The sequence below is a fragment of the Stegostoma tigrinum genome, chromosome 6 (assembly GCF_030684315.1).
Source record: "Stegostoma tigrinum isolate sSteTig4 chromosome 6, sSteTig4.hap1, whole genome shotgun sequence".
NCBI classification, from domain to species: Eukaryota; Metazoa; Chordata; class Chondrichthyes; order Orectolobiformes; family Stegostomatidae; genus Stegostoma; species Stegostoma tigrinum.
The window spans coordinates 61,909,408-61,933,377 of NC_081359.1; the positions used below are offsets into that span (position 1 = coordinate 61,909,408).

The 23,970-nt window shown below is 41.5% G+C and overlaps 1 protein-coding gene across 2 annotated transcripts in view; it reads left to right on the plus strand.

Annotated features, from left to right (window-relative positions):
• LOC125453309 (transmembrane protein 182-like) overlaps positions 1-13,972 on the plus strand; it is a 56,612-nt gene extending 42,640 nt beyond the window's left edge. The window contains exons 4-6 of one of the 2 annotated variants that reach the window (XM_059646603.1): positions 613-708; positions 6,060-6,197; positions 6,568-8,141. In XM_059646603.1, coding sequence (XP_059502586.1) covers positions 613-708; positions 6,060-6,197; positions 6,568-6,602 — 269 coding nt within the window. In that variant the 3' untranslated portion in view covers positions 6,603-8,141. Of the gene's footprint in view, positions 1-612; positions 709-6,059; positions 6,198-6,567; positions 8,142-10,614 lie in introns of those variants that run through there. The other variant, XM_048532701.2, reaches the window with a different exon arrangement.
• Positions 13,973-23,970: the final 9,998 nt, after the last annotated feature.

The window sequence follows — 23,970 nt, forward strand, 5'->3', positions numbered from 1 at the left end:
GGGATTCCTTATGAGCGAACGTTAGACAGGTTGGCGTCTAATAATTGGCATTTAGAAGAATGAGAGGTGATGTCATTGAAACATATAGGATTCTTAAGGGGCTTGACAGGATAAATGTATAGATGATGTTTCCCTTATGGAAGAGTGTAGAATCAGACAGCATAGCCTCAGAATAAAGGGAAGCCAATATAAGACTGAGATGAGAGGATTTTCTTCGATGAGGCTGGCAGCCTTTGGAGCTCCCTGCTGTTGTGGGGGCAGAGTACTTGTATATATTTAAGGCTGAGATATTTAGATTCTTGATCAGTACGGGAATCAAGGGTTATGGGGAAAGGGTAGGAAAGTCGACTTGAGGAATGTTGGATCAGCTGTGAACCTATTGAATGGTTGAGCAGCCTCAAGAGGCTGAATGGCCTATACCTGTTACTATTTCTTATGGCCTTATCAATTTCTAGATCCTCTGATTTGTTCCTCCTTGCGATAATGGCTAAAAAAAACAGACCTACATGTCAAATTCCAATTCATTTATTTTTAAATTTGAAATTCTGCCAATGTTCATAATGTGTTGTTCAGTTATATTTGATATTAATGTGTCAATCTTTTTCTGTATAGTTAACCAACCACCTTCAAAATGCTGTGTACATGCCTATTATTCGCCATTTCCAAGCACCAAAGGAGAAACCTCCATCGAATTTGAGTCTGCAATCGGTAAGCAGTTGAGGTACCAATGAAAAATATTATAAAAATTAAATACTTTATTAAAATTACCCACTGTAGGACTGAGATAAGTCCAGGTTTTTGCAGTTGGATCTACATTTGGTGAATTTACACTGTGTCGGTGTTTGCTTATGAAAAGCTTTCATAAAATAAGCTTCATTTAGTTGAAATGTTGGTAGAGACCGGTTAACCACCAAATGAACGATCTTCAGATTATTAACTAGGAAAGACATGAGTCAGTAGCTTTTAACTGAATATATTTACTGACGAAAGAAAAAGAATTGGCACTAACTCAAAATCGTGTCTTGAAATGCTTCAAAGGAAAATTCAGACAGAACATTCCTGGTTCACATCAACTGCGAATCCCCTTTTTTATATTAATTTCTAGAATGTTCATTCAAATTTTCTGAAGCCAAGCAAACGCATGCCTCAGCTGCAGACATTCATTTTGATTCCCCAGTCTGGCAGACAATACGCTTGCTGTAAGCGTTCCACTGTTGGTCTCTTCTATGCATATTTCTCGGCAGCCCTGACAATTTGTAATTCCTTGTGAATTTGAATTTTTCTTCCCAAGTAATTGTTGCACAATGACCCTAAGTCAGAAACGTTTGGAAGCTAGTTTGCCTTCACACACAACTCTCCCTGGATGACTGCCTTTCCAGGCCGCTGCTGAACTTAGATTTAAGAAATAGGCCCTAAATATAACAAAACGAAGTAAGCTTCCCAACCTCTACAGGCTACCCTCATGGCAAACTAATATGTCTGTTCTCAGAGGTACAAGGTCATTTTCCTTATCTTTAAACCTGCCCCTTTCTATGAATGCATATGGATATGTTAAAATCTTCCATTTTTACCAGTTGCTTTCAACCCCATTTTGTTCTATCATAAGAATTTCTCAAACTCTCCAGTTTACTTCTTAACTTTAATCCCTCCTGAGATCCCTACAGATAAGCTTCCTCAAGAGAGAATTAACAAGGCTCCCATTGTTTAAATTTAAACAGTTCACATCATGGCTTCAATAGTATAAAGACTGTATCCATCACTTCTAGTGCACAGTGACAGCTGTATGCACCACATGCAATATAACTTATCAAAACTCGCCTGACATCAGCTTCCAAAATTCTGACTTCTATCACCCAGAAGCACATGACCAGCATATGGAAATTCCACCGCTGGGTCTCACAATGCTGACTTGGAGCTCTATCACCATTCCTTCCCTGTTACTGGATCAAAGTTTTGGAACTCCCTTCCTAACAACACATGGGCTACAGTGGTACAAGAAGATAACTGAACACCACCTTCTTAAAGGCAATTAGGGATGACCAATAAATGCTAGGCAATCCAATAAGATTTGTTTTAAATTCTTTGAAATGTAAGAAAAAATTTGAAAAAAATAACTTTGTCCTCGCTTTGATCTTTATTTATCTGAGACTGTTTTGCCCACCTCAGGTGAGGCATTCTTTCATTTAACCTTCATTTGCATATTAAAATTTCCAATTTGAAAATGATCTTCTGCACATTTGGAACAAATGTAGATCAATGTCTGTGAACAGCCTAATCAATTTTTGCTTGGTTTATTTTTACAATGCCCTTTCTTCCTTCAATTACAAATGACAAGTGCCTCAACAGTTCATATTGAACTGCGATAATGGGAACTGCAGATGCTGGAGAATCCAAGATAACAAAATGTGAGGCTGGATGAACACAGCAGGCCAAGCAGCATCTCAGGAGCACAAAAGCTGACGTTTCGGGCCTGGACCCTTCATCATATTGAACTCCTTGCTGTGTGGTCATGGGAGTGAATCTGAGCTCTTTCTAGCTTGTTTTCTGTGTGTAATGAGTCTAATTAACCTATCCAGGATGACATCTGTGATCCCTGCACACTTTTTAAAAATTTGTTTATGGAAGGAATGTGTCTGGGCACATTGCTCTTGAACTTATTGGCTTGCTCGGCCAGTTCAAGTACCAGTTAAGTGTCATCCACATTACAGCGGGTTTGGAGCAGCATGTAATCCATGGATGTGAGATTTCCTTCCTGAAAGGACATGAATGAACCAAATGGGTATTTAAGCAATCAACTATAGTTATATGATTACCATTGGACCAGCTTTAAATTCCAGAATTTAAATAAATTAAACTTCAACACGGTTGGATTTGAATCCAAGGGACTCTGAACTGTAATCCAGTGACATTACTGCCCAAAGTAAGTGTACTAAATATCAGCCTTGTAAAAGGATTAGTACACACACACCTAAACAATTGCCAGGCATATGATTCTGAAGCCCCATGCTCCATCCCATCACTCTCTAAGGTCCATATCATGAAGGCCCTGATCCACATTCTGCCCTATTTCAAGGGAAGATCAGTTGCTGGATTACTTCTCCTGGTTATTGTGTTTTCTGTGCAATTTTTCTCTATTCATTCACAGGATGAGAGCCTCGCTGGCTTGGCCAGTATTTATTATCCATCCCTAATTGCCCGGAGGGCTGTTGTAGAGTCATAGAGTTATACAACATAGAAACAGGCCCTTTGGTCCAACTCATCTGTGTCGATCAAGTTTTCCAAATATAACTATTCCCACTTGCTTGAGTTTGGATCATATCCCTCTAAATCTTTTCTATTCATGTACCTATCATCTAAATAGACATGTGTGTATATATATGAGAGAGTCAACCACGTTGCGGTAAGACTGGAGTCACAAGTAGACCAGACCAGAAGAAGAGAGAGGTATCAGAGATTGTCCAGGTGAACTTAAGGTTGGTGTGGAATGTGTTGGTGAAGTGGATGAACTGTTCGAGCTCCTCGTGGGAGCACGAGGCAGCACCAATACAGTCATCAATGTAACGGAGGAAGAGGTGGGGGAAAGGGCCAGTGTAGCGTCAGAAGAGGGATTGATCCACATACCCTACAAAGAGGCAGGCATAGCTTGGGCCCATGCAGGTACCTATGGCCACACCCTTTGTCTGTAGGGAGTGGGATGAAATGAAGGAGAAGTTGTTGAGGGTGAGGATGAGTTTGGCTAAGTGGATGAGGGTGTCAGTGGAGGGGGACTGGTTAGGTCTGCGGGACAGGAAGAAGCGGAGGGCCTTTACGCCATCTGCGTGGGGAATGCAGGTGTATAGGGAGTGGACGTCCATGGTAAAGATGAGGTGTTGGGGACCGGAGAATTGGAAGTTTTGAAGGAAGTGGAGAGCGTGGGTAGTGTCACAGATGTAGGTAGGGAGTTCCGGGACCAAGGGGGAGAAAATGGAGGCAAAATAGGTGGAGATGAGTTCGGTGGGTTAGGAGCCCGCAGAGACAATGAGTCGATCAGAGCAGTCAGGTTTGCAGATTTTGGGAAGGAGATAGAAGCGGGCACTGCAGGGTTGGGGAATGGTGAGGTTGGAGGCTGTGGATGGGAGGTCACTTGAAGTGATGAGGCTGTGGATGGTTTGGTGGTTGGGGGTGGGGTCATAATCAAGGGGGTGGTAGGAGGAGGTGTCAGAGAGCTGGCATCTGGCCTCGGCGATTTGGAGGTCAGTGCGCCATACTACAACTGTGCCTCCCTTGTCTGCAGGTTTTATGGTGAGGTTGGGATTGGAGTGGAGGGAGCGGAGGACTGCAATGGGGGAGAGGTTGGAGTGGGTGAGAGGTGTGGAGAGGTTGAGGCAATCAATGTCTTAACGGCAGTTAGTGATAAAAAGGTCGAGGGAGGGTCGGAGGCCTTGGGGTGGTGCCCAGGAGGAGGGGTGTATTGGAGGTGAGCAAAGGGGTTAGTAGCGGGATGTTAGGCTCATGGTTGAAGAAGTAAGCGCAGAGGCAGAAGCGATGGAAGAACTGCTCAATGTCCAAACATGACCGGTATTCGTGGATGTGTGGGTGGAGGGAGACAAAGGTGAGCCCTTTACTGAGGACTGACTGTTCGTACTCAGTGAGGGGGAGGTCTGGGGGGATAGAGAAACTCGACAGGGCTGGGTGCTACAGTCTCCTCTGGAGCTCTTGGCTGTGGAGGTGGTGGGTGGAGCAATGCCAGTGGTAGGCGGAACAACGTCGGCGGTTGGCAGAGCGACATTGGCGGTGGGCGGAGTGACGTAGGCCGGTAAATCTTGGATGTTGGTGGCAGCGGCATCCTCGATGTCTGTGTTGGCCTCGGAAACGCAGGTGGCGACTTCAGCAGCGGTGTTGATGGCGTCGGCTGTACCGGAGGTGGCGTACTGGGCATCAATGTGGACTTCACAAGCTTCAAAATCTCCCCTTCCCTGATCGCATCCCAAAACCAGCCCAGCTTGTCCCTGCCTCCCCAGCCATTCACACTGATGTCTCTTATCCTTTTCCATTGCCAACATTGCTATTAAACTCCATTATCCTCGGGCCTGACATCCGTCCTTTGCCATAGAACTGAGCCCCCTCTCCTGCTACTGCATCTGATACCCTGCTGCAACCCGAGCCACCTGACTTCCTCTATCACTGGACCTGTCCACCTCGACTAACTCTCATCATTTAGCTGGCCCCTTTGCCACCTTGCAGCCTGGTATTCTGCCCACCTGGAAACCTACTTAACCTGGCACTGCACCTACCTTACACCTGGTCTCTTACCCTGAGCTACCTGGCACTCTACCCACCTGGCAAGCATCCTACCCACCTGGCATTGACCTTCCTGGTATACTAACTCTTACTTTACATGCTTACCATTTTACAAGAGCTGTCAAGGTGACTGTGGTACCAGACCTCTTGAGTCACAGAAGAGGGTGATTGACTATTGCTAAGAAAATAGGAGCAATGTTTGCCACCTTTTCACAATACTGCACTATGAGGGACTTGACTGAATTACATCCAGTTCTGCATTTCTAATGGGAGTCTCCTTTCAGAAATGCCTGATTGCACTTGATGTCAGAAAAGGAGTAGAGTGGCAATCCTTTGAAAAGCCACCCCAATATCTAAGATGCTGCCCACATTGGTTTTGGTATGAGCCTTGTAGCTTCGAGACAGGTGTCAGCCATTTTAACTGTTTAATTCCTCCATCTGATCTTAACCCTTCAGTTTTTGTAGTTAATATTCTCTCCAAAATTATGTTTCATGGTGTAACATTTTTTCTATGGCTCTCAAAGGTATTATTCTTCAGACAGGATCATTCTGGAAGGTAAAGGAATGTTGTATGAAACTGCTGCATATACTGTGAAAGAAAAGACTGTTGCAGAATTGGTGAACTAGTCTGGTTTTCTATTCATTAGATTTTCGGGTAATTTGTAGGGACTGTTTCCAACAACAGTGTTGTTAGATCAATCCTTTCAGTTTATTCAGAATGATGAGCTGTATTTACATGTGAAATAAAATTGTGATTAATTTGTACTGTCTCTTTCTAGTTTATCGTAAGTGGTGGAGTGCACTCATGTTTTTGGCAGTGATAGGCATTTCAATTGGATCTGTAACCATCATTGTTAACATATTTTGTGACAATCATGAGAGGTATAAAACTGTGGGAATCATATTTTTGCTGTCTGGTAAGTGAAGCTTTTTAATTACTGTTGTACTTGAACTATTCATATTGCACTTCTTCTCCTTGGTTATCATTGATGCTATGATTTCTTTTCCTGGGCTGTGTGGGGATTATAGAACCAGGAATACTATCTAAAGGTCATTATTAACAAGATCTGGCTTATTGGAACTTTGTGGCTTACATGCAGCATGTGGAAATGCGTTAAGTGATAGTGGTGGTGGGCTAGGGGGAATGGGTTAGTGGGAGATGCAGTGGATTGTAGGGGTGAGATTGTGAGAGGTATTATTACTAGCCTAGAAATTTAAAAACCCAAAGTAATGTTCTGGTGCAACATGCTATGACTAAAATACAATATCTTAAATCTGGAAATCTAGGAACAAAGTCTGCTGTCCTTACCTGGACTGGTTAACATTTGATTCAGACTCTCAGCAATGTGGATGTGTGGTCATCAGAGGACAGTGTTCAGCATTCTTTGCAGTGACTCAGATACTGAAGCAGTCCATGCCTAAATGCAACAAGACCTAAACAGCATCCAGGCATGCGCTGACCAGTAGCATTCACATCGCACAAGTACAAGACAACAACCATCTCCAATAAGAGACAATCTAACCATTCAATTAGCATTCAATTTCATCACCATAATTGAATCCTCCGCTATGAGCAACCATGGAGTTACCATTGGAACTGAACAAGAACAATTCAGGGGCTAGAAATACAGCAACAAGTAACTCACCTCCTAACTCTCCAAGACTGTCCACAGCCTTCAAGGCACTAGTCAGGAGTTTGATGGAATACTCCCCACTTGCTTATGAGTGTAGCTTCAACAACACTCAAGAAGCTTGATGTCATTCAGGATAAAGCTGCCCACTTGATTAGAGCCACAGCCACAAACATTCACTTCCTTTAACACTTGCCCTCAGTAGTAGGCGTGTACTATCTACAAGATGCACTGCAGAAATTCATCAAGTCTTTTTAGACGCTACCTTCCAATCCCACAACAACAGCCGTCCAGAAGGAGAAGGGATACATGGGAACATCACCACCTCCAAGTTAGCCTCCAAGCCACCTCCAAGTCCGGTCTTGGAAGTATATTGCCATTCCTTCAGTGTCACAGGGTCAAAATCCTGGAATTTCCTCCCTAAGGGCATTGCTTGTCTACCTATAGCACACGGACTGCCGAAGTTTAAGAAGACACTTCACCATCATTTTCTCAAGGGCATCTAGGGATGAGCAGTAAAAATGCTGGACCAGTGAGTGATGTCCACATTCTGTGAGTGAGTAAAAAAAAACTCTCAACTGCTCTCTAGAATGGCCATGTACTTTGTAGTCCTCTACTAAGTTTGGGAAGCTAGCAACAGGCTAATCAAGCAACAGCCTGACAGCCTCAGCGATTCACACTTCACAGACAATATCCCAGACTCATCCTTCGCGATCTCGGGGGACCCAAATGGGACATATGTTTCAGGAGCAGAGGTCAGGCATGTATAAGTTTAAGCAATGAAGCACCAATGTCATGCAGGAAGAAGCACTTGAGATCTTCTATGCATGGCTGTGTCGAATGCACTCTAGTCTAGATTCTCATTTTATACATCTTCCTTATCCTCCCTGACACTGCAGTGTACATCCCCTGCCCCTGTATACTATCGGTCAATAGCGCTAGGTTGTGCAACTGTTGTGCAACCTAGTGCTGGGTTGGATCCTTGGTATATCAGTCTGTATCAGCAATTTGCTTGCTGCCATGTGTTTAATGGTCAATTAATTAGAACAGGAACTTTTGTATTTCTCATTATAGGGCAGACAAAGAATATTGATTTTTGAATGGTTCCAACAAAGCCATGTGGTTACACCTAATGCCAGAATTATTTAGCTAACCAGTTGTGTCCTCGTGTTCATTCAATTCACATTCCAAAGTCTGATAATCTCTGCCCTCCCTATTATGATAAAGGGGTGGGAGTGTGGCTGGGGCTGGGAACAGGGTCGGGGGAGGGGGAATGCATTTCTACTACCTGAAACTGATTTGAATATTTTCCTCTAATGCTATTAGTGATATTTGTACATAAGTGGATCCATAACTACTTTGGAATGTATATCTCTGATTATCTGAAGAATCTTAACTAAAGCCTCCTCTTAATGTTGTAACAGATTGATTAATTAAGTCAAGAGAAACAACTAATTAGTGTGAAATGTTCTTATCTGTGTAAGCAATTGCAGCTGCACACTAGCTCATTTAATACAGATGTGCTATTGTTCTACTTGCTGAGACTCCGTTAAGGAGGTATTTTCCCATGCATTGTAACTACTGTCAGCCATGTTCTACAGAACCTGCCAGGGGCAGTTGTTGGCCATTTTATGCTGCTTAATCATAGGCAGCCATAACAGTCCCCGCTTTTGCCCATGGTCAGATAGTGTCCATAGGGACACTACTTAAACTATGGAGATATACATTTTTTTTTCTATTTTTTCCACTTCCCTCCTGGCAACCTTGAATCAATAATAGTCTGTCTTTGCCATGCCTCTTGTATTTCCTTGCACATCTCCTCAGGCTGTGGGAGTGTGTACACAACACAATAGTTACTGATGGCTGTACTATCACAACGCTGTGACGGATAATTCTTATCCAGGGGTGAACGTTGGCATTCATGCTCCAATCCCATGTTCTAGTCCAAAATAAAGTGTGTGTAGAAGTCTTTTCAGCAGTCTCTTTTTGCCTACCAATGTCTTTAGAGATGACGTTCCATTGCTTGGTGATTTCACGCACCTTGATCCACTCTTTTCCCGTAATGATGGCAGGGTCCGCTTGTTCTCGTTGCTCATGTTTCAGTATTCGTAGGAACTGTTTTCAATGCTGCCCTGACTTCAGTAGCTGCTGGACGCAGCAATCATCAGGCTTTAGGATCTCACAATGCATCCCATTAAAACGCATTCCAGTGTCAATGTTTATATTCCTTTGGACATTTCCCAGACTTCCTTATATCTAAGGACTACTTGAATTCTGTTCTTCATTGCGTTCATTGCTATCCCTATCAAATGACTTTACCCCTATAATAAGGTCAGAAGTGAAAGCATTTGCTGATGGTGACCCCATGTTTAATATCATTCATAATGGCTCAGATATGAAGCAGACTCTCTCTACATAATATTTGTGCCTTAGGAGTGCCAGGTTCATTACCACCCTCTCAAAGATAATTAGGGATCATTGCCAAATGATCTGCCAGCAAAGCCCACATCTCATGAATGAACACTTTTTAAAATACTGTTGACATGCTAATCCACAGTGGGTGCGTATTTTTTTTAACCCTCTTGCTGATCTCCCTTGGCTCCATTTCTGTAAAGCCTCCATTGTAACATTATTATGCTCGTGTTTAAACCTCTTCCTTAATCTGTACCATCTTCCAGTGCTATGACTGAAAGCTTCAAAATTGAGATCAATAGATTTTTGAAGGTACACGTGTTGAGGAATTCAGAAATATTGGGTTAATGGAGCTGTGGTATAGATCATTCATGATTTACTGGAATGGTGAAATAAGCTTGAAAGGTTGAATGACCTAGAACAAGATGTTTCTATCCTTGAATGAAGTTAAATCTTCACACTCAGCAACACTCACACAAAAAAGAATTGCTTTTTAGCCAAGCATCAGTTACCCTGCCTTCAGCCCTTGAGGCTGTACAGTCTGGACTTCAATCAATACATCGCATTTTCTCTGTCAGTTCATCCTTAGAATCAGCTGCTTCTTCCGAGGTTCTCATCACTTCTAATCTTTTTGGCTTTGCTTGGGTATGCATGATTTCCGTCAACCTCTGAAAGCCTATGCAATGCAAGTTCCTGTTCTGTAGAAATTATTTAAAAAAAATAACTTACTAATATTCCAAATAAACTCTGTGGAATATTCATTTGCTGTATATGAGGTGACATGGTAGCTCAGTGGTTAGCACTGCTGCCTCACACTGCCGGGGACCCAGGTTTGATTCCACCTTCGGGCAACTGACTGTGTGGAGTTTTGACATTCTCCCTGTGTCAGCATGGTTTCCTCATGGTGGTCTGATTTCCTGCCAGTGCAAAGATGTGTAGGTTAGGGTGGATTGGCCTTGCTAAATTGCCCTTAATATCCGGGCTAGGTGGGTTAGCCATGGGAAATACAGGGTTTCAAGGGATAGGATAGGGGGTTGGGATGCTCTTTGGAGAATCGGTGTACACTCGATGGAATTCTATGATTCTATGAACTTTACCAATATGGTTTAGTTGGGAACAATCATACTCAGTGAAGATGTTAACTAGATTAGGTACATTAATTGCTTTACATTTATCTGAAGTCAAAACACACTTCTAAGATTAGAGTAAATGTTTTGATGTGGAAGAAGATTTAACAAAGTCAAAAAATGAAATGTTTTGAATTAAACCTAATCCTCACTCTTTTCCTTAGGTTTTCTTTACATTGTGTCGATTGTCATGTATGTCTACTGGATATCAGCTATACCTCAAATGATGAAGCAAGGCAGTATATCTCTAAATATTGCCAAGACGGTAGTGAGTTATGGTTGGTCCTTCATGGCAGCTCCTGTTGGAATATTGTTCTCTTTGATTTCAGGCTTGTTGTTCTTTAATATTCCATACAAGGAAAAGAACATCATTTAAATGTCAATTCAAATTCTAACTTGTAAATTGGCATTTAAATTTAAATGCACAGTCAATAACAAAGTCTGAATGTATCAGTGTATTTTATCTTGCCAAGATATCAAAAATAGAATAATCCGCTTGAATAGCTTTAGAATGTTATCAACAGCTTCAGTTTTGAATGCTTTTTATGACAAAATGAGGTGAAATGGTTAAAAATAAAAATAAACTCAGTGCAAATCTCTGTAATAGACATGGAAGTGACTTTGGCTGTAGGAAGTAGTTTTTGGCAAAACCTTTGCTGAAGTGTGAGGCATCCAGAGAGGAATATGAAGGCAACTTGATGCAGTAACATCGTAATTGTCAGTAACAGCCATTAACCCTTCTACCATACCGCCACTCAAGTCTTTCATTCTGTTCTAACTGCTTGCATCGTAAACTATTTGCAGTCAATTCTGGTCTCAGATTCATGGTGGCGAGTTGGCTGTTCTGATCACAGAAGTGAGAAGACCCTTAGTGTACTACTGATGGTGATAGAAGGGCAAGTAGAGCCAGTATCATGACTAGACCACGTGATCGAGAAAGAATTTCAGATCAATTTATGAACATTATTAAAAAAGTAAAAGCCCTTCTGATTGTGAAGTTTTGTTAGCTGCTGACAAACTAGAATGTCTACTGATGAGAAAAACCAAAGCAACCTGATCGGATAGCTGAAAAAAAAAGTGCTGCCTACTCTGTCATATCAGATGGGGGCAGCCAGCCTTATCACTCAGATGGGAACATACAAAGAACAAAGAACAATACAGCACAGGAATAGGCCCTTTGGCCCTCCAAGCCTGTGACAACACTTCTTGGCCTTCCCTATTAAAACTGTCTTCACTTGCAGGATCTGTATTCCCCTATTCATGTATTTGTCCAGGTGCTTCTTGAATGCTGCTATTGCATCTACTTCCCCCACCTCCTTTGGCAGCGTAATCCAGGCACTCTGAAATCTCAAACTTTCCTGCTTCGCTGATGCTGCTTGGCCTGCTGTGTTCATCCAGCTTCACACCAGATTCTCCAGCATCAGCAGATCCTACTATCTCAATCACCACACTTGGTGTGAAAAACATTCCTTGCACATATCTTTTAAATTCTCCTCCCCCAACCCCTTGCACATTGAACCTGTGTCCCCTAGAAAGTGACCCCTCTACCTTGGGAAAAAGCCTCATAATTTCCACTCTTGCCATGCCATTTATATTCTTATAAACTTCTATCAGGTCACCCCTCAACTTCCTGCATTCCAGTGAAAACAAACCCAGTCTAGCAAACCTTTCTCACTTCTAAAATCCCCCATACCTGGCAACATCCTGGTGAACCTTTTCTGTATCCTCTCTAAAGCATCCGCATTGTTTTGGTAGTGTAGTGACTAGAATTGTATATAGTATTCAAAGTATGGCCTGACTAAAGTTTTATAAAGCTGCAGCATAACTTGTCTATCCTTATACCCAATGTAATTCCAATGAAGGCAAGCATGTCATAGACCTTTTTTTATTGCCTCATCTAGCTGCGCAGTCACCTTTAGTAATCTGTGGACCTGCACACCCAGATCTTTCTGCATATCAATACTCCTAAGGATTCTACTTTTCACTGTATAATTTCCACCGCACTTGACCTTCCAAAACGCATCAACTCACACTTGTCCAGATTAAACTCCATCTGCCATTTTTCTGCTCATGCTTCCAACTGATCTGTATTATGCTGCATCGTCTGACGATCCCCCTCACTATTCATACCTCGACCAATATTTGTGTCATCCGCAACTTACTAATTAGCCCAGTTACCTTATCCTTCAAATCATTTATGTAGATCATGTACAGCACTGATCCCTGTGGAATACCACCAGTCACAACCCTCCATTCTGAAAAGCATCCTTCCACAGCTACCCTCTGTCTTCTCTGACTAAGCCAGGTCTGTATCCATCTTACCAACTCACGTGATAACATGACTTCACCTTTTGAACCAGCCTACCAGGAGGGACGTTGTCAAAGGCTTTACTGAAATCCTTGTGGAAAAATTGCTTCCAAATGGAACATATGGGCGAAAGTAAAACTCATGGCTGGAATTTTGAAGAGTTTTGTAGGTCTAGATGCATTAATCAGAGCAGTTTAGGAGAAGTCTTGAGTGAACAATCATGTCAAGAAAGAGATACACATATCCTAATAAATGAGGCGAGATCATCAACGGAAGGGGACATTGCATCTAAGGAAGAAAGAGCAGTTAAGAAACCCGATTGGACAGTTAGTTTTACTTTGTAATTAGATAACTCAATGCCAGATATGCTGTACAGGACTTTATCACTGTGATAGAAGGAGCCGCAAGTGAGGAGGTCTTGAGCACATACAAAACATCAAAGAAATTAAATTTAGAGAATCGCATGTAAAGCTTTCTAACCTTGAATGACAAGATGGATATTAAGTTTGCTATTTTTGTGTTACTTTCCATGCCAATCTTTGATATTTGTGCACAACTGTCTTTATAATATTCCTGGTGGGTAATATAGAAAGCGGTTTCCTTGGCTTGGAAGCCAAGAAAACAAAATGGGTAGTTATATGACCATTATTTACAGCTATAAATTCGGTATTCATTTTGATGCAAATCTCATACATATAAGGAATTATCAATGAGGTTTATCTGTTGAATAACTGATCTATATGGGATAATGTATACATGCAACAAAATATATCACTGAAGAATTGCTAAGGATTGACTTTGCTGATATAAAAGAACTGTAAGAAAAATGATATTGAAAGTAAAGTGATTTGATGAAAGACACACATTATCAAGCTGTTTCACTGAAAGCAAAAGGCTTGCTTGAAGAACTTCTCCGAAAAACTATGTGTTATACTGCTAAGGCTTATATGAAAAGTGATAACCACTTTTTGTCTTTAATTTTTCTTTGATTAGAAGTTCTCGTTTATAACAAAGTGAAATTGCTTACCTTTTTCCTGCAGGTGCAATGTGTCAATTATATGTCAGTTATATTTTTGTGACAACAGTTAAAAAGGTATCATTTCATTACTTACATCAAGGACTTATAGAGAGAGATTGCCAACACATAAGAGTATAAGACATAAAGCAGATGTATGTAATGTTTCAAATTGCAAATAAAGTTATTATAAAGAAAAGTACCAGTTTAATGTTTCACCAGTTGACTTAATTTAACAGGATGATACACAGCTTGATTTGTACTTCTGCATTCTCTACACAAATTTAATAAAATTAACAAAAGCAATGAGATGAACAGTCATTCCATTATCATGATTAAACGTCATTGAAATAATTTGACCGTCTCATGTCGGGCGGGGGGCGAAATTTGTCTGTCGAAAGTGGGAGGAATTGAAAGAGAAGTTGTTGAGATTGAGGATGAGTTCAGCTAATTGGATGAGGGTGTCAGTGGAGGGGTCTGGTCAGGCCCACTTCTTCCTGTACCGCACGCCCAACCAGTCCCCCTCCACTGACACCCTCATATAGGAAATATGCTGAAAGGGGGTGGCCATGGGTACCCGCATGGCCCAAACTATGCCTGCCTCTTCATAGGTTACGTGGAACAATTCCTCTTCCGTACCTACACTGGCCCTAAAACTCACCTCTTCCTCTGTTACATTGATGACTATATTGGCGCTGTATCGTGCTCCCACGAGGAGTTCGAACAGTTCATCCACTTCACCAACACCTTAAGTTCACCTGGACCATCTCCAATACCTCTCTCTCCTTCCTGGACCTCTCTGTCTCCATCTGTGGCAGCTACCTAGAAACCAATATCCATTTCAAGCTCACCAACTCCCACAGCTAGGTAGAATACAACTCCTCCCACCAATCTTCCTGCAATAATGCCATCCCCTATTCCCAATTTCTTCACTTCCACTGCATCTGCTCCCAGGATGAAGCATTCCACTCCCGTACATCACAGATGTCCCTGTTTTTCAAGGACCACAACTTCTCCCTCTCAGTGGTCGAGAACGCCCTCGACCATGTCTCCTGCATTTCCCGCAACTCATCCTTCACACTCCCTCCCCGCATTAACAACCAAAACAGAATCCCCCTTATCCTCACGTACCACCCCACCAACCTCCGGACCCAATGCATCATCCTTCGACACTTCCGCCATCTGCAATCCAACCCCAACACCAAAGACATTTTTCCCTCCCCAACCTTATCTGCTTTCCGGAGGGACCACGCTCTCCAGGACTCCCTTGTCTGCTCCACACTGCCCTCCAAGCCCACCACACTCAGCACCTTTCCCTGCAACCGCAGTAAGTGCTACACCTGCTCCTATACCTCCTCCCTCACCCCCATCCCAGACCCCAAGAAGACTTTCCACATCAAACAGATGTTCACCTGCACATCTGCTAATGTAGTATATTGCATCCGCCGTTCCCATTGTGGCCTCCTCTACATTGGGGAAACCAAGTGGAGGTTTGGGGACTGCTTTGCAGAACACCTATGCTTGGTTCGCACTAAACAACTGCACCTACCAGTCGCGAACCATCTCAACCCTCCCTCCCTTCCTCAGACAACATGTCCATCCTGGGCCTCTTGCAGTGCCACAACGATGCTACCCGAAGGTTGCAGGAACAGCCACTCATATTCTGCTTGGGAACCCTGCAGCCCAATGGTATCAATGTGGGCTGCACAAGCTTCAAAATCTCCCCTCCCACTACTGCATCCCAAAACCAGCCCAGCTCGTATCCACCTCCCTAACCTGTTCTTCCTCTCACCTATCCCTTCCTCCCACCCTAAGCCCCACCCCCATCTCCTACCGACTAACTTCATCCCACCCCCTTGACCTGTCCATCCTCCCTGGACTGACCTATCTCCTCCCTACCTACACTCATGTTTACTGGCTCCATCCCCGCCTCTTTGACCTGTCTGTCTCCTCTCCACCTATCTTCTCCTCTATCCATTCTCTATCTGCTTCCCCCTCTCTTCCTATTTATTTCAGAACCCCCTTACCCTACCTCATTTCTGAAGAAGTGTGTAGACCCAAAACGTCAGCCTTCGTGTTCCGCTGATGCTGCTGTGTTCATCCACCTCTACACCTTGTCATCTAAGGCTTTTTATTATCTATGTATACTGTAACCATGTTTTATTTTGATATGTTTTCATTGTAGTTACTTTTTCCTTATCACTGTTAATATTGTACAAATAATACAAGTTCAATATTGCAGCAGTCCATTTCTGAATGCAAATATGTTGTGGATAATGGCAAGGTTTGGCTGACAAGTGGCAAGCAACTTTCACACTACAATGCCAGGCAATGACCATTTCCAATAAGAGACAATTGAAACCACCATCCCTTGCCATTCAATGGCATGACCATACTGAATTTTCCACTATCAAAATCCTAACTTAGCTGAATTATAACTCAGTTCTGATCATGTACTGTACACAGCATAATGATGTGCATTAGCAGAAAATTTCAAATGTTACATAATTTTATTGTTTGTCAATATATTTACATCTAGGGAAAAGTGCTATTGAAATGTTGAAGATTATGGATTAAAACCATCCTTTATGCCTGGCAATTGTGTTAGAATTATGATTCACCAGGACATAAAAATCAGTTGTGTCATTTCAGGGAATTTCATAGAGGGTTTCTCTTCATTTGATCCAGCAAGTTATCGTGCACAATTCTCCGCTGCTCACCACATTCAGTACGCAGCGTGCCTTTATGGCACCACACTCTGGCCAAAAACCTAACCAGGCCAGCTTTATAAATATTGTGGCTATATGAGCATGTTAGAGGCTAGGAATCTTGCAGAAAGTAACTCACCTCCTGCATTCTCAATGTTCATCTATGATATGAGCACACATAAGGAGTGTAATGGAATACATCCTACTTACCTGGATGAGTGCAGCTCCCACCAATGTTCAAGAAGTTTGATACCATCCATGTCGAAGCACTTTGTCTTACTTCTGATTCACCCTTTCTAATCCTGAGCTTCATTCCTCAGATGCACAAAATCATCTCTGGTATGCCACATTAATACTGTGAGATGCTCAAGTGCCATTGAAGACAGGATATTTTACAAAATGCTTTAATAAATGATTGTTCACAGCATGCAAATGCATTATGTGTAGGATACCACACCTCAGTGTGAACGGTTGTGCTGGGAGGGAGTGTGAGGGACCACGAACATGCCACTAACATAATCTCTAAATTTGAACGGATCATTCAAAATCAAAATTTGCCTCCGATCTAACTAAATCAACACACTCCTGCATTTTCAATCTTACAAACTCTATCAAATTTTCAATCACCATTATGAGATTTTAAGTGCATTAAAGGGATGAGAAGCATAGATAGAGTGGATAGTCAGAGACTTTTTCCCAGGGTGGAAATGGCTATTATGAAGGGGCATAATTTTAAGGTGATTGGAGAAAGGTGTAGAGGAGATGTCAGAGAGTGGTGGGCCTGTGGAATGTGCTGCCAGCAGTGCTAGTGGAGTCAGATACTTTAGAGACTTTTAAGCAACTCTTGGATAGGCACATGGAAGATAGTAAAATGTAGGGTATGCAGGGTAGTTTGATTTTAGTAGGATAATAGGCCGGCGCAACATTGTGGGCTGAAGGGCCTGCACTGTGCTGTACTGTTCTATGTTCTATATGTTCATGAAGTGGAGGAAAGGAGTTGAGAGTTGCTCATGAAAGTATGCTAAAAAAAGGTAAATGTGGCCAGAGAATCAATAAATTCTATAACTAAGTAAGTTCTGTCTCTATTTGAAGTGAAGTCATCTTCTGAGTCTGTCAGGAAGAGATATGGTTAAGTTCTTTTCCAAATCCTGGTGACAGCTAAGTGACTGATCAGAAAATTTGCTTGAGTTGAACAAAATAAAATCTTGGTAGAAGAAAGCTATTGAGAGGTTTGGAGAAGTTAACTTTTAATCTTGGCAATTTAAATGTTCAGTGTGTATCAACAAACTTGGTAAATACTGCCATCTATAGCTTGGGTCTGCCAGGTCAGAATACAGATTCATTCACAAGCTAACCAGTGAAGCATTATTTAGATAGATGCTGACAATTCTGACAGAGTTGCCCTAACACCAAAAAGTGATGACAGGCTGTCCTTAAGGACGCAAATGTTGGTATAATATAAAATTACAATCCATCAATTAAACAGTTTCTAGTTGCCAACAGACATAGCCACTTATGTCTTCCACAATGAAATGGTGACTGACCCAGAAGAAGCCCACTCATAATTTGCTCATCCATTCATTCACTGCTGCACACTAGCAAAACCTTCACAACAAACTTAATTTGTGTTGCATTAAGCCTGTCAAACGTAATTGTTGTGTAGCAAGTTACAAAGAAAGACTAATTTAGGCCAATCGAGATTTAATCATTTAACATGCTGTCAATTAACCTGTATGTCATAAGTCTTTTATGATTTAAACAAAAAAACTTGATAAGAAATTCCTGGGGCAGACAACGTATGGCAATGCTTTCCTCTGTGAGGAAAATTTAACATGTGATTTACAGGTGAGCAAGACTAATAGAAAATTATAATGTAATGTCTTTCGACTTTATCACAGTTCAGTGTTGCTTCCATTATAAAACTTATTTGTGGAGCCCCATCAAGAAGTAAATACTTTTGATTGCTTAGCTATTGTTGAAAAGCAATTTTATCTGTTTTGCTCACACAAGATAAATATAAAAATTGAGTTCATTGCTGCAGACACATCACCTAAGGCAAGAATGCTTTAGTTTGTTTTTAACTTGATTTGATCAAAAACTATAGTACTGCTTGGGGTATTCTCAAGTGATCAAATCAGAATTTTGTTTTTTTATCAACACTTTGATTAAGTGATGCAATAAGAAATTTCTCAAAATTCAAGCAGTTAATTGTCAGGCTTCATTCTTTGGGAAAACAGCTTCCATTAATTTAGCTAAATTAAAATTCAACTCTGATCACATACAATGTGTTGCATAATGAGTGGCAAATTTCAGTTTTAACTTTATATCTTGTCTTTACATTTGCATTTAATGGGAATTTCTGGGGGTGAATGCTATTGAAATTTTGAAACCCATGAATTACGGAACCTCTGTCATGCCTGGCCGTTGTGTTGGAATCATGTTGCATCAAGACATAATAATCAGCTAAGTGTCAATTTCAGGGAATTCATGGAAGATTTCTCTTTGTTCGCTCTCGTGAGTCACCTCATGCAATTCTCTGCTGCTCACCACATTAAATATGCAGCATGGCACTATGGCACTACTCTCAGGTTATCCTTTTCTTCTCAGCAGTGGAAATACTCACTGTTACCAGGATCTGCCAGGATTTTTGGCCCTGACACCATATATGGGCCCAGGTGTGCGCCAGGTCAAATTTTGCCAGCCACCAATAGTCGTTCACAGAACACAGAGAAGAAAACAACAGAACAACATTGCATAGGGCACACATATGGCAAAGGTGATACTACTTTGGATAAAGAATTTCACATTCATAATAGTATAGTTATCTTAAACCATCTGATTGACTGTTAGAGTAGTTGCAGCTGCAAGATTGAAGCTATAGACAATAACGTTCCTTAGCACCAAATCATATTAGAATCCTGTCTGAAGGTATGGCACTCTTTTTGTAAAGCCAATTTGTCACCAGTCAATGTGGGGGCATCACACTGGAAAGCTTTCAAACCATTAGAAACTTTAATTTTTATTGAACAACAAGAAAAGTGGTGAAACAGACTAAAAAAAAGCTGCATTTCCTTCTGGGAATAAAAACGGACTCTTTGTCTTTTAATTAACAACAAATTTACAGCCAATGAATGATGAACCTCATCCAACTCACATCAACTTGACTGAGTGTCAATGAAATCCTGTTGTGACTGACGCTGCACCTTGTTGTCATGCTGTGGGTGATGTTCCTCCAATGCAATCTCGTCATCTTCCTCCTTGGAAGACTGCTCTGCTCTTCCAGCTCTCCAACATTCATCACGTACTCTCTTTGCCTGCTCTAGTTGTACAGAGTACATTGCGCTAAGGGTATGCAGCGCACTCTATCCAGACTATGCTGCAAGGCCACGTAGACTGATCCAAGCATTAAAACCTCATCCTCAGGAGGCCTATGGCCTGCTTCATGATGCCATGGTGGAAGAGTGAGCTACATTGTATCTTTGATAATGGGAACTGCAGATGCTGGAGAATCCAAGATAACAAAGTGTGGAGGTGGATGAACACAGCAGGCCAAACAGCATCTCAGGAGCACAAAAGCTGACGTTTTGGGCCTAGACCCTTCATTAGACCCTCTCTGATGAAGGGTGTAGGCCCGAAACGTCAGCTTTTACACTCCTGAGATGCTGCTTGGCCTGCTGTTTTCATCCAGCTCCACACTTTGTTACATTGTATCTTTGCGTGGCTTCAGTCATAGGATTGTCTCATGTCATCTACCGCCATGTTTCCAGAGGGTAGCCCTCGACTCCTAGCAGACATCAGTGCAACACCTCTAGCCCATAAATGAAGCAAAAATCAAAGAGCTATTAAAGATTTAGGAATCATGGCAGCTTCCAGTGTATCTAATGTGCAACTTTAAGAAGTGTTATGAACAATTATAATTAACTTGTCTGTTTGCCAAGTGGAACCGTTTCCAGTTGCTGAAGATTTCTCTGCACGTTAGTGAGATTCCCAACTTGCTGGTAAAACTTTAGGTGGAAAATCAGAGTTTCTTTTTTCACTGTTGAGACTCTCATTTTTGCAGTCTCACCTATTTTTCCAAGTGACTCATATTGTTCAGGGGCTGAGGAGATTCCAACTATGGTTTTCCAGCACTGCAGTACTGTGAGTTTCCTTGTGTCCCTTGCCTTTCCCTGTCTCCCTCAATCTACACATTCACAAGCAATCTAAAGTCTCTTTTGGATTGTATGGAACTTGTGCTGAAGTTACAGTGTTGGAGCAGGAGAAATTCCAAGAAAATATTGGGTATATTTTGTATTTTTCATTGCCTTTACAATCTTGGATAATGGGCACCCCTCTTCAACGAAATTACTCATTGAAAAACAGTTTAGTTTTAGTCTGATTGAATTTAAATTTTAATGTTGAATTATAACTACAGATTAAGGAAATATTTACTATAATTGTGCTGTCATTACGTATTCTGCTCTATGTAACATTCTAGTTCCATGGCATTGTGATTGACTCTTAATTATCCTTAGTTTTGGAAATAAGCGTTGGCTTATCAAATGACAACCAGACGTTGTGAATTAATTTATAAAGAAAAGGATTTAAATGCCTATTGTAACAATTCTATTTTTAGCCATGAGAGGGCACCCATACCATGTATTTGAGAAGAATAATGTCAGATTAGTAGGAATAAATTACTGCAGATGCTGAGATCTGTACTGAAAATAACAAATGCTGCAGATCACAGCAGGTCAGACAGCATCCATGGAGAGAAGGCAAGCTAATGTGTTGAGTCTAGATGATGCTTCAGTAGAGCTGAATGAAGAGTAATCTAGACTTGAAATGTTAGCTTGCTCGCTCTGCATGGTTGCTGTCTGACCCACTGTGATCTGCAGCAAGGTCAGATAAGTTATGTGAAAGACCTAGGATTTTGATTCTGCCCGGAAACAAAGATTACCTGGCAAGGTGACTGTAAAGGCTAGAAGGCATTCTGCAAGAGCCTGTTTACACGGACTTAGGACAACGTCAAGTACATTTAGTCAGTGCGTTGTAATAACATGCTGTTAAGCTGCTCACGTTTTCGTGATTGGGATACACAGCTTCATGATTAGCTTTTCATGGCAAGTAATGGCTCTTATAGTGCGTATTAGTCTCTCCATACCTGGCCCAAAAGGCCTGGCTCAAGTCCCACCAGAGGTGTGCCATAACATGCCTCAACAGGTTAATTAAAAATGTCTTCACTGGCATCTTTTATATTATAAAGGGGAAGAGCACTCTGGCTGCAGATAGCAAAAACACCTCCCAGCCGGAGAAAGGGCAGAAGTTTTAGGATGCAACTTGGAATCCCTCAAACACACAGCAGATTGGAGAAGCAAAAAAAAACCCTGTTTCCATGGCGGGGGGGGTTGCATGGGTGGTGAAGGGGGTGTGGGGTTGGGGGTGGGTGGGAGTGGAATCGGTACAGGGGTGGATTACACACATTTGGGGTAACACCATCACCAGTGGAAAGAAGTTACTGGAGAGGTAAGTTCCAAAGTTTCGCTCCCAAAATGTGGCTCCAAGCACAACGGCACATTCCATTCCAATTCTGCTCCCCTTACCCACAGAATCTGAGCTTCCTATTCTCATCACAGCACTCACCTCCTCATACCTCAAATCTTATTTAAAACATGTAAGTTACTTGGTCATGATAAGCACATTCTCAAAAAACATTCACAGGGGTCTATCACCCACTTAATCACCCACTTAATACTTAGCCTGCAGGAGAGGATTGCACACATGGCAAAAATGCAGCAGAAAATTTCTAGGCCTTCCACTCAAAATCTGCCAATAATATTTCTTAATATAAATGTAAGTATTAATCTGGAAGGATGTGGGGTCACACCCATAATCCATAGAGTCCCATTCATTTCATCAAAATAAAGGGTTTCATACTAAGCTAATTCCTTGTAATATTACCAGTGAATCTAAAAGAAAGTCTTCAACAATTAAATCTTGACAAAATATGTGATGTGATGTGGCATAGAAGATTCAATGAAAAAATGGTGAAAGATCCCTCTTTAAATTCCACCTAAACTAATCAAAATAATTGTCATATAAGTAAGCATTAGCAAGACAAAACTGTAAGAAGTGGCAGTACGTGGCGCTCATATTTTTCAAGGTAATTTTGAGATAGCTTGAGAGGCAGATATATACTGGATATTTTGCATATAGCACATTTGTGGTTTATAGAGGCAGCAATCCATACAATCTTACAAAACAGCAGCTACATCCAATCATGTCGGATTTTCATCAGCAAAGAATGGGAAACATGCCCTACAGTGAACAGTCTTGATAGTAGCTGATCTTACCTTTGTGGATTTGCTTGGAAAGGTAAGGTAACCCTCTGGCACGACAGTGCATCCTGTTGGCTATGGTGCAAGATACATTTGGGAGAGATTAAGTGGCATTTGTGATTATTAAAAGTGACATGTATATGTACAAGGATATAAGTTCAGTAGAGCTGTCAAACTCCTTGCGATTGTCAACAGAGTTGTCAAAGTAAACTAAGAAAAGGAGCTGTCAAGCTCTCAAAACATTATAAACACATGTACATTAAATATTTGAACAAACCAAATTCAGTATTTCAAATAGCACTGTTTGTTCTTTGCTGTCAGTTGACATAAGCCTGAGGGGTGCCATTATTAGATTGGGCCATTGGATTTCACAGCCTTCCATTATCAGGATGGGGTGCTTTTTTGTTCACAATTTGATTGACACTTAAATTACTTATAGACACTTTTAAGTGAAAATATGAATTCCAATTCTTTTTAAATTAAAGGATTAAAGAAAGTTAGGTGTAATGAACGTTTCTTTTTATCACTAGAAGTTTTTTTTTGAAATAGTGATTCTGCAATAAACATGGAAAATATCATTTAATCTCAGTGTGATTCCTGAGATCTGCCAATAGCAGTTACTGGACGAGTTGGCATGGAGTACGTAAGGACAAAATGTGATCAGTGTGAGATCATGGGTCGGTATAAGTTAATCCTGCAATAGAAGCTATAAATAACTATGGCAATGGATAGAACGGCATATGCTTAAAAAGAGTCCATAATGGCTTGTAGAAGTGATTATAGGGGCACAGATTGTTATGGTGGGCATAATAGACCTTAGAAATTGGGGTAGAATAGGTTATCCTGAAGGGTCTGAGAGGTTATTGGGTTGGGTGAATGACATGGGTGCATGGATGATGCCTGGGAGCATGTGGGAGAGGGTGAAGTAGGAGGGGAGGGGCTGGGAGCTGATGGGAGGTTTAATGTTATATTCTTAATGAAATAATCTTTGACAAAGTGCTGGTATGATGAGCCAGGCATCCGGGCAGTCCTGTTCACACTCTGCACTCTTTCTAGGGTCACCCACAACATTTCTGAGAGAAACCAGAACTGTGAAATAGAAGCCTGAAGTTCAGGGCTTTTTCTTTGGAGCCAAAAAATGAACTAATACACAGTCCTGATTCAGGAGCAAA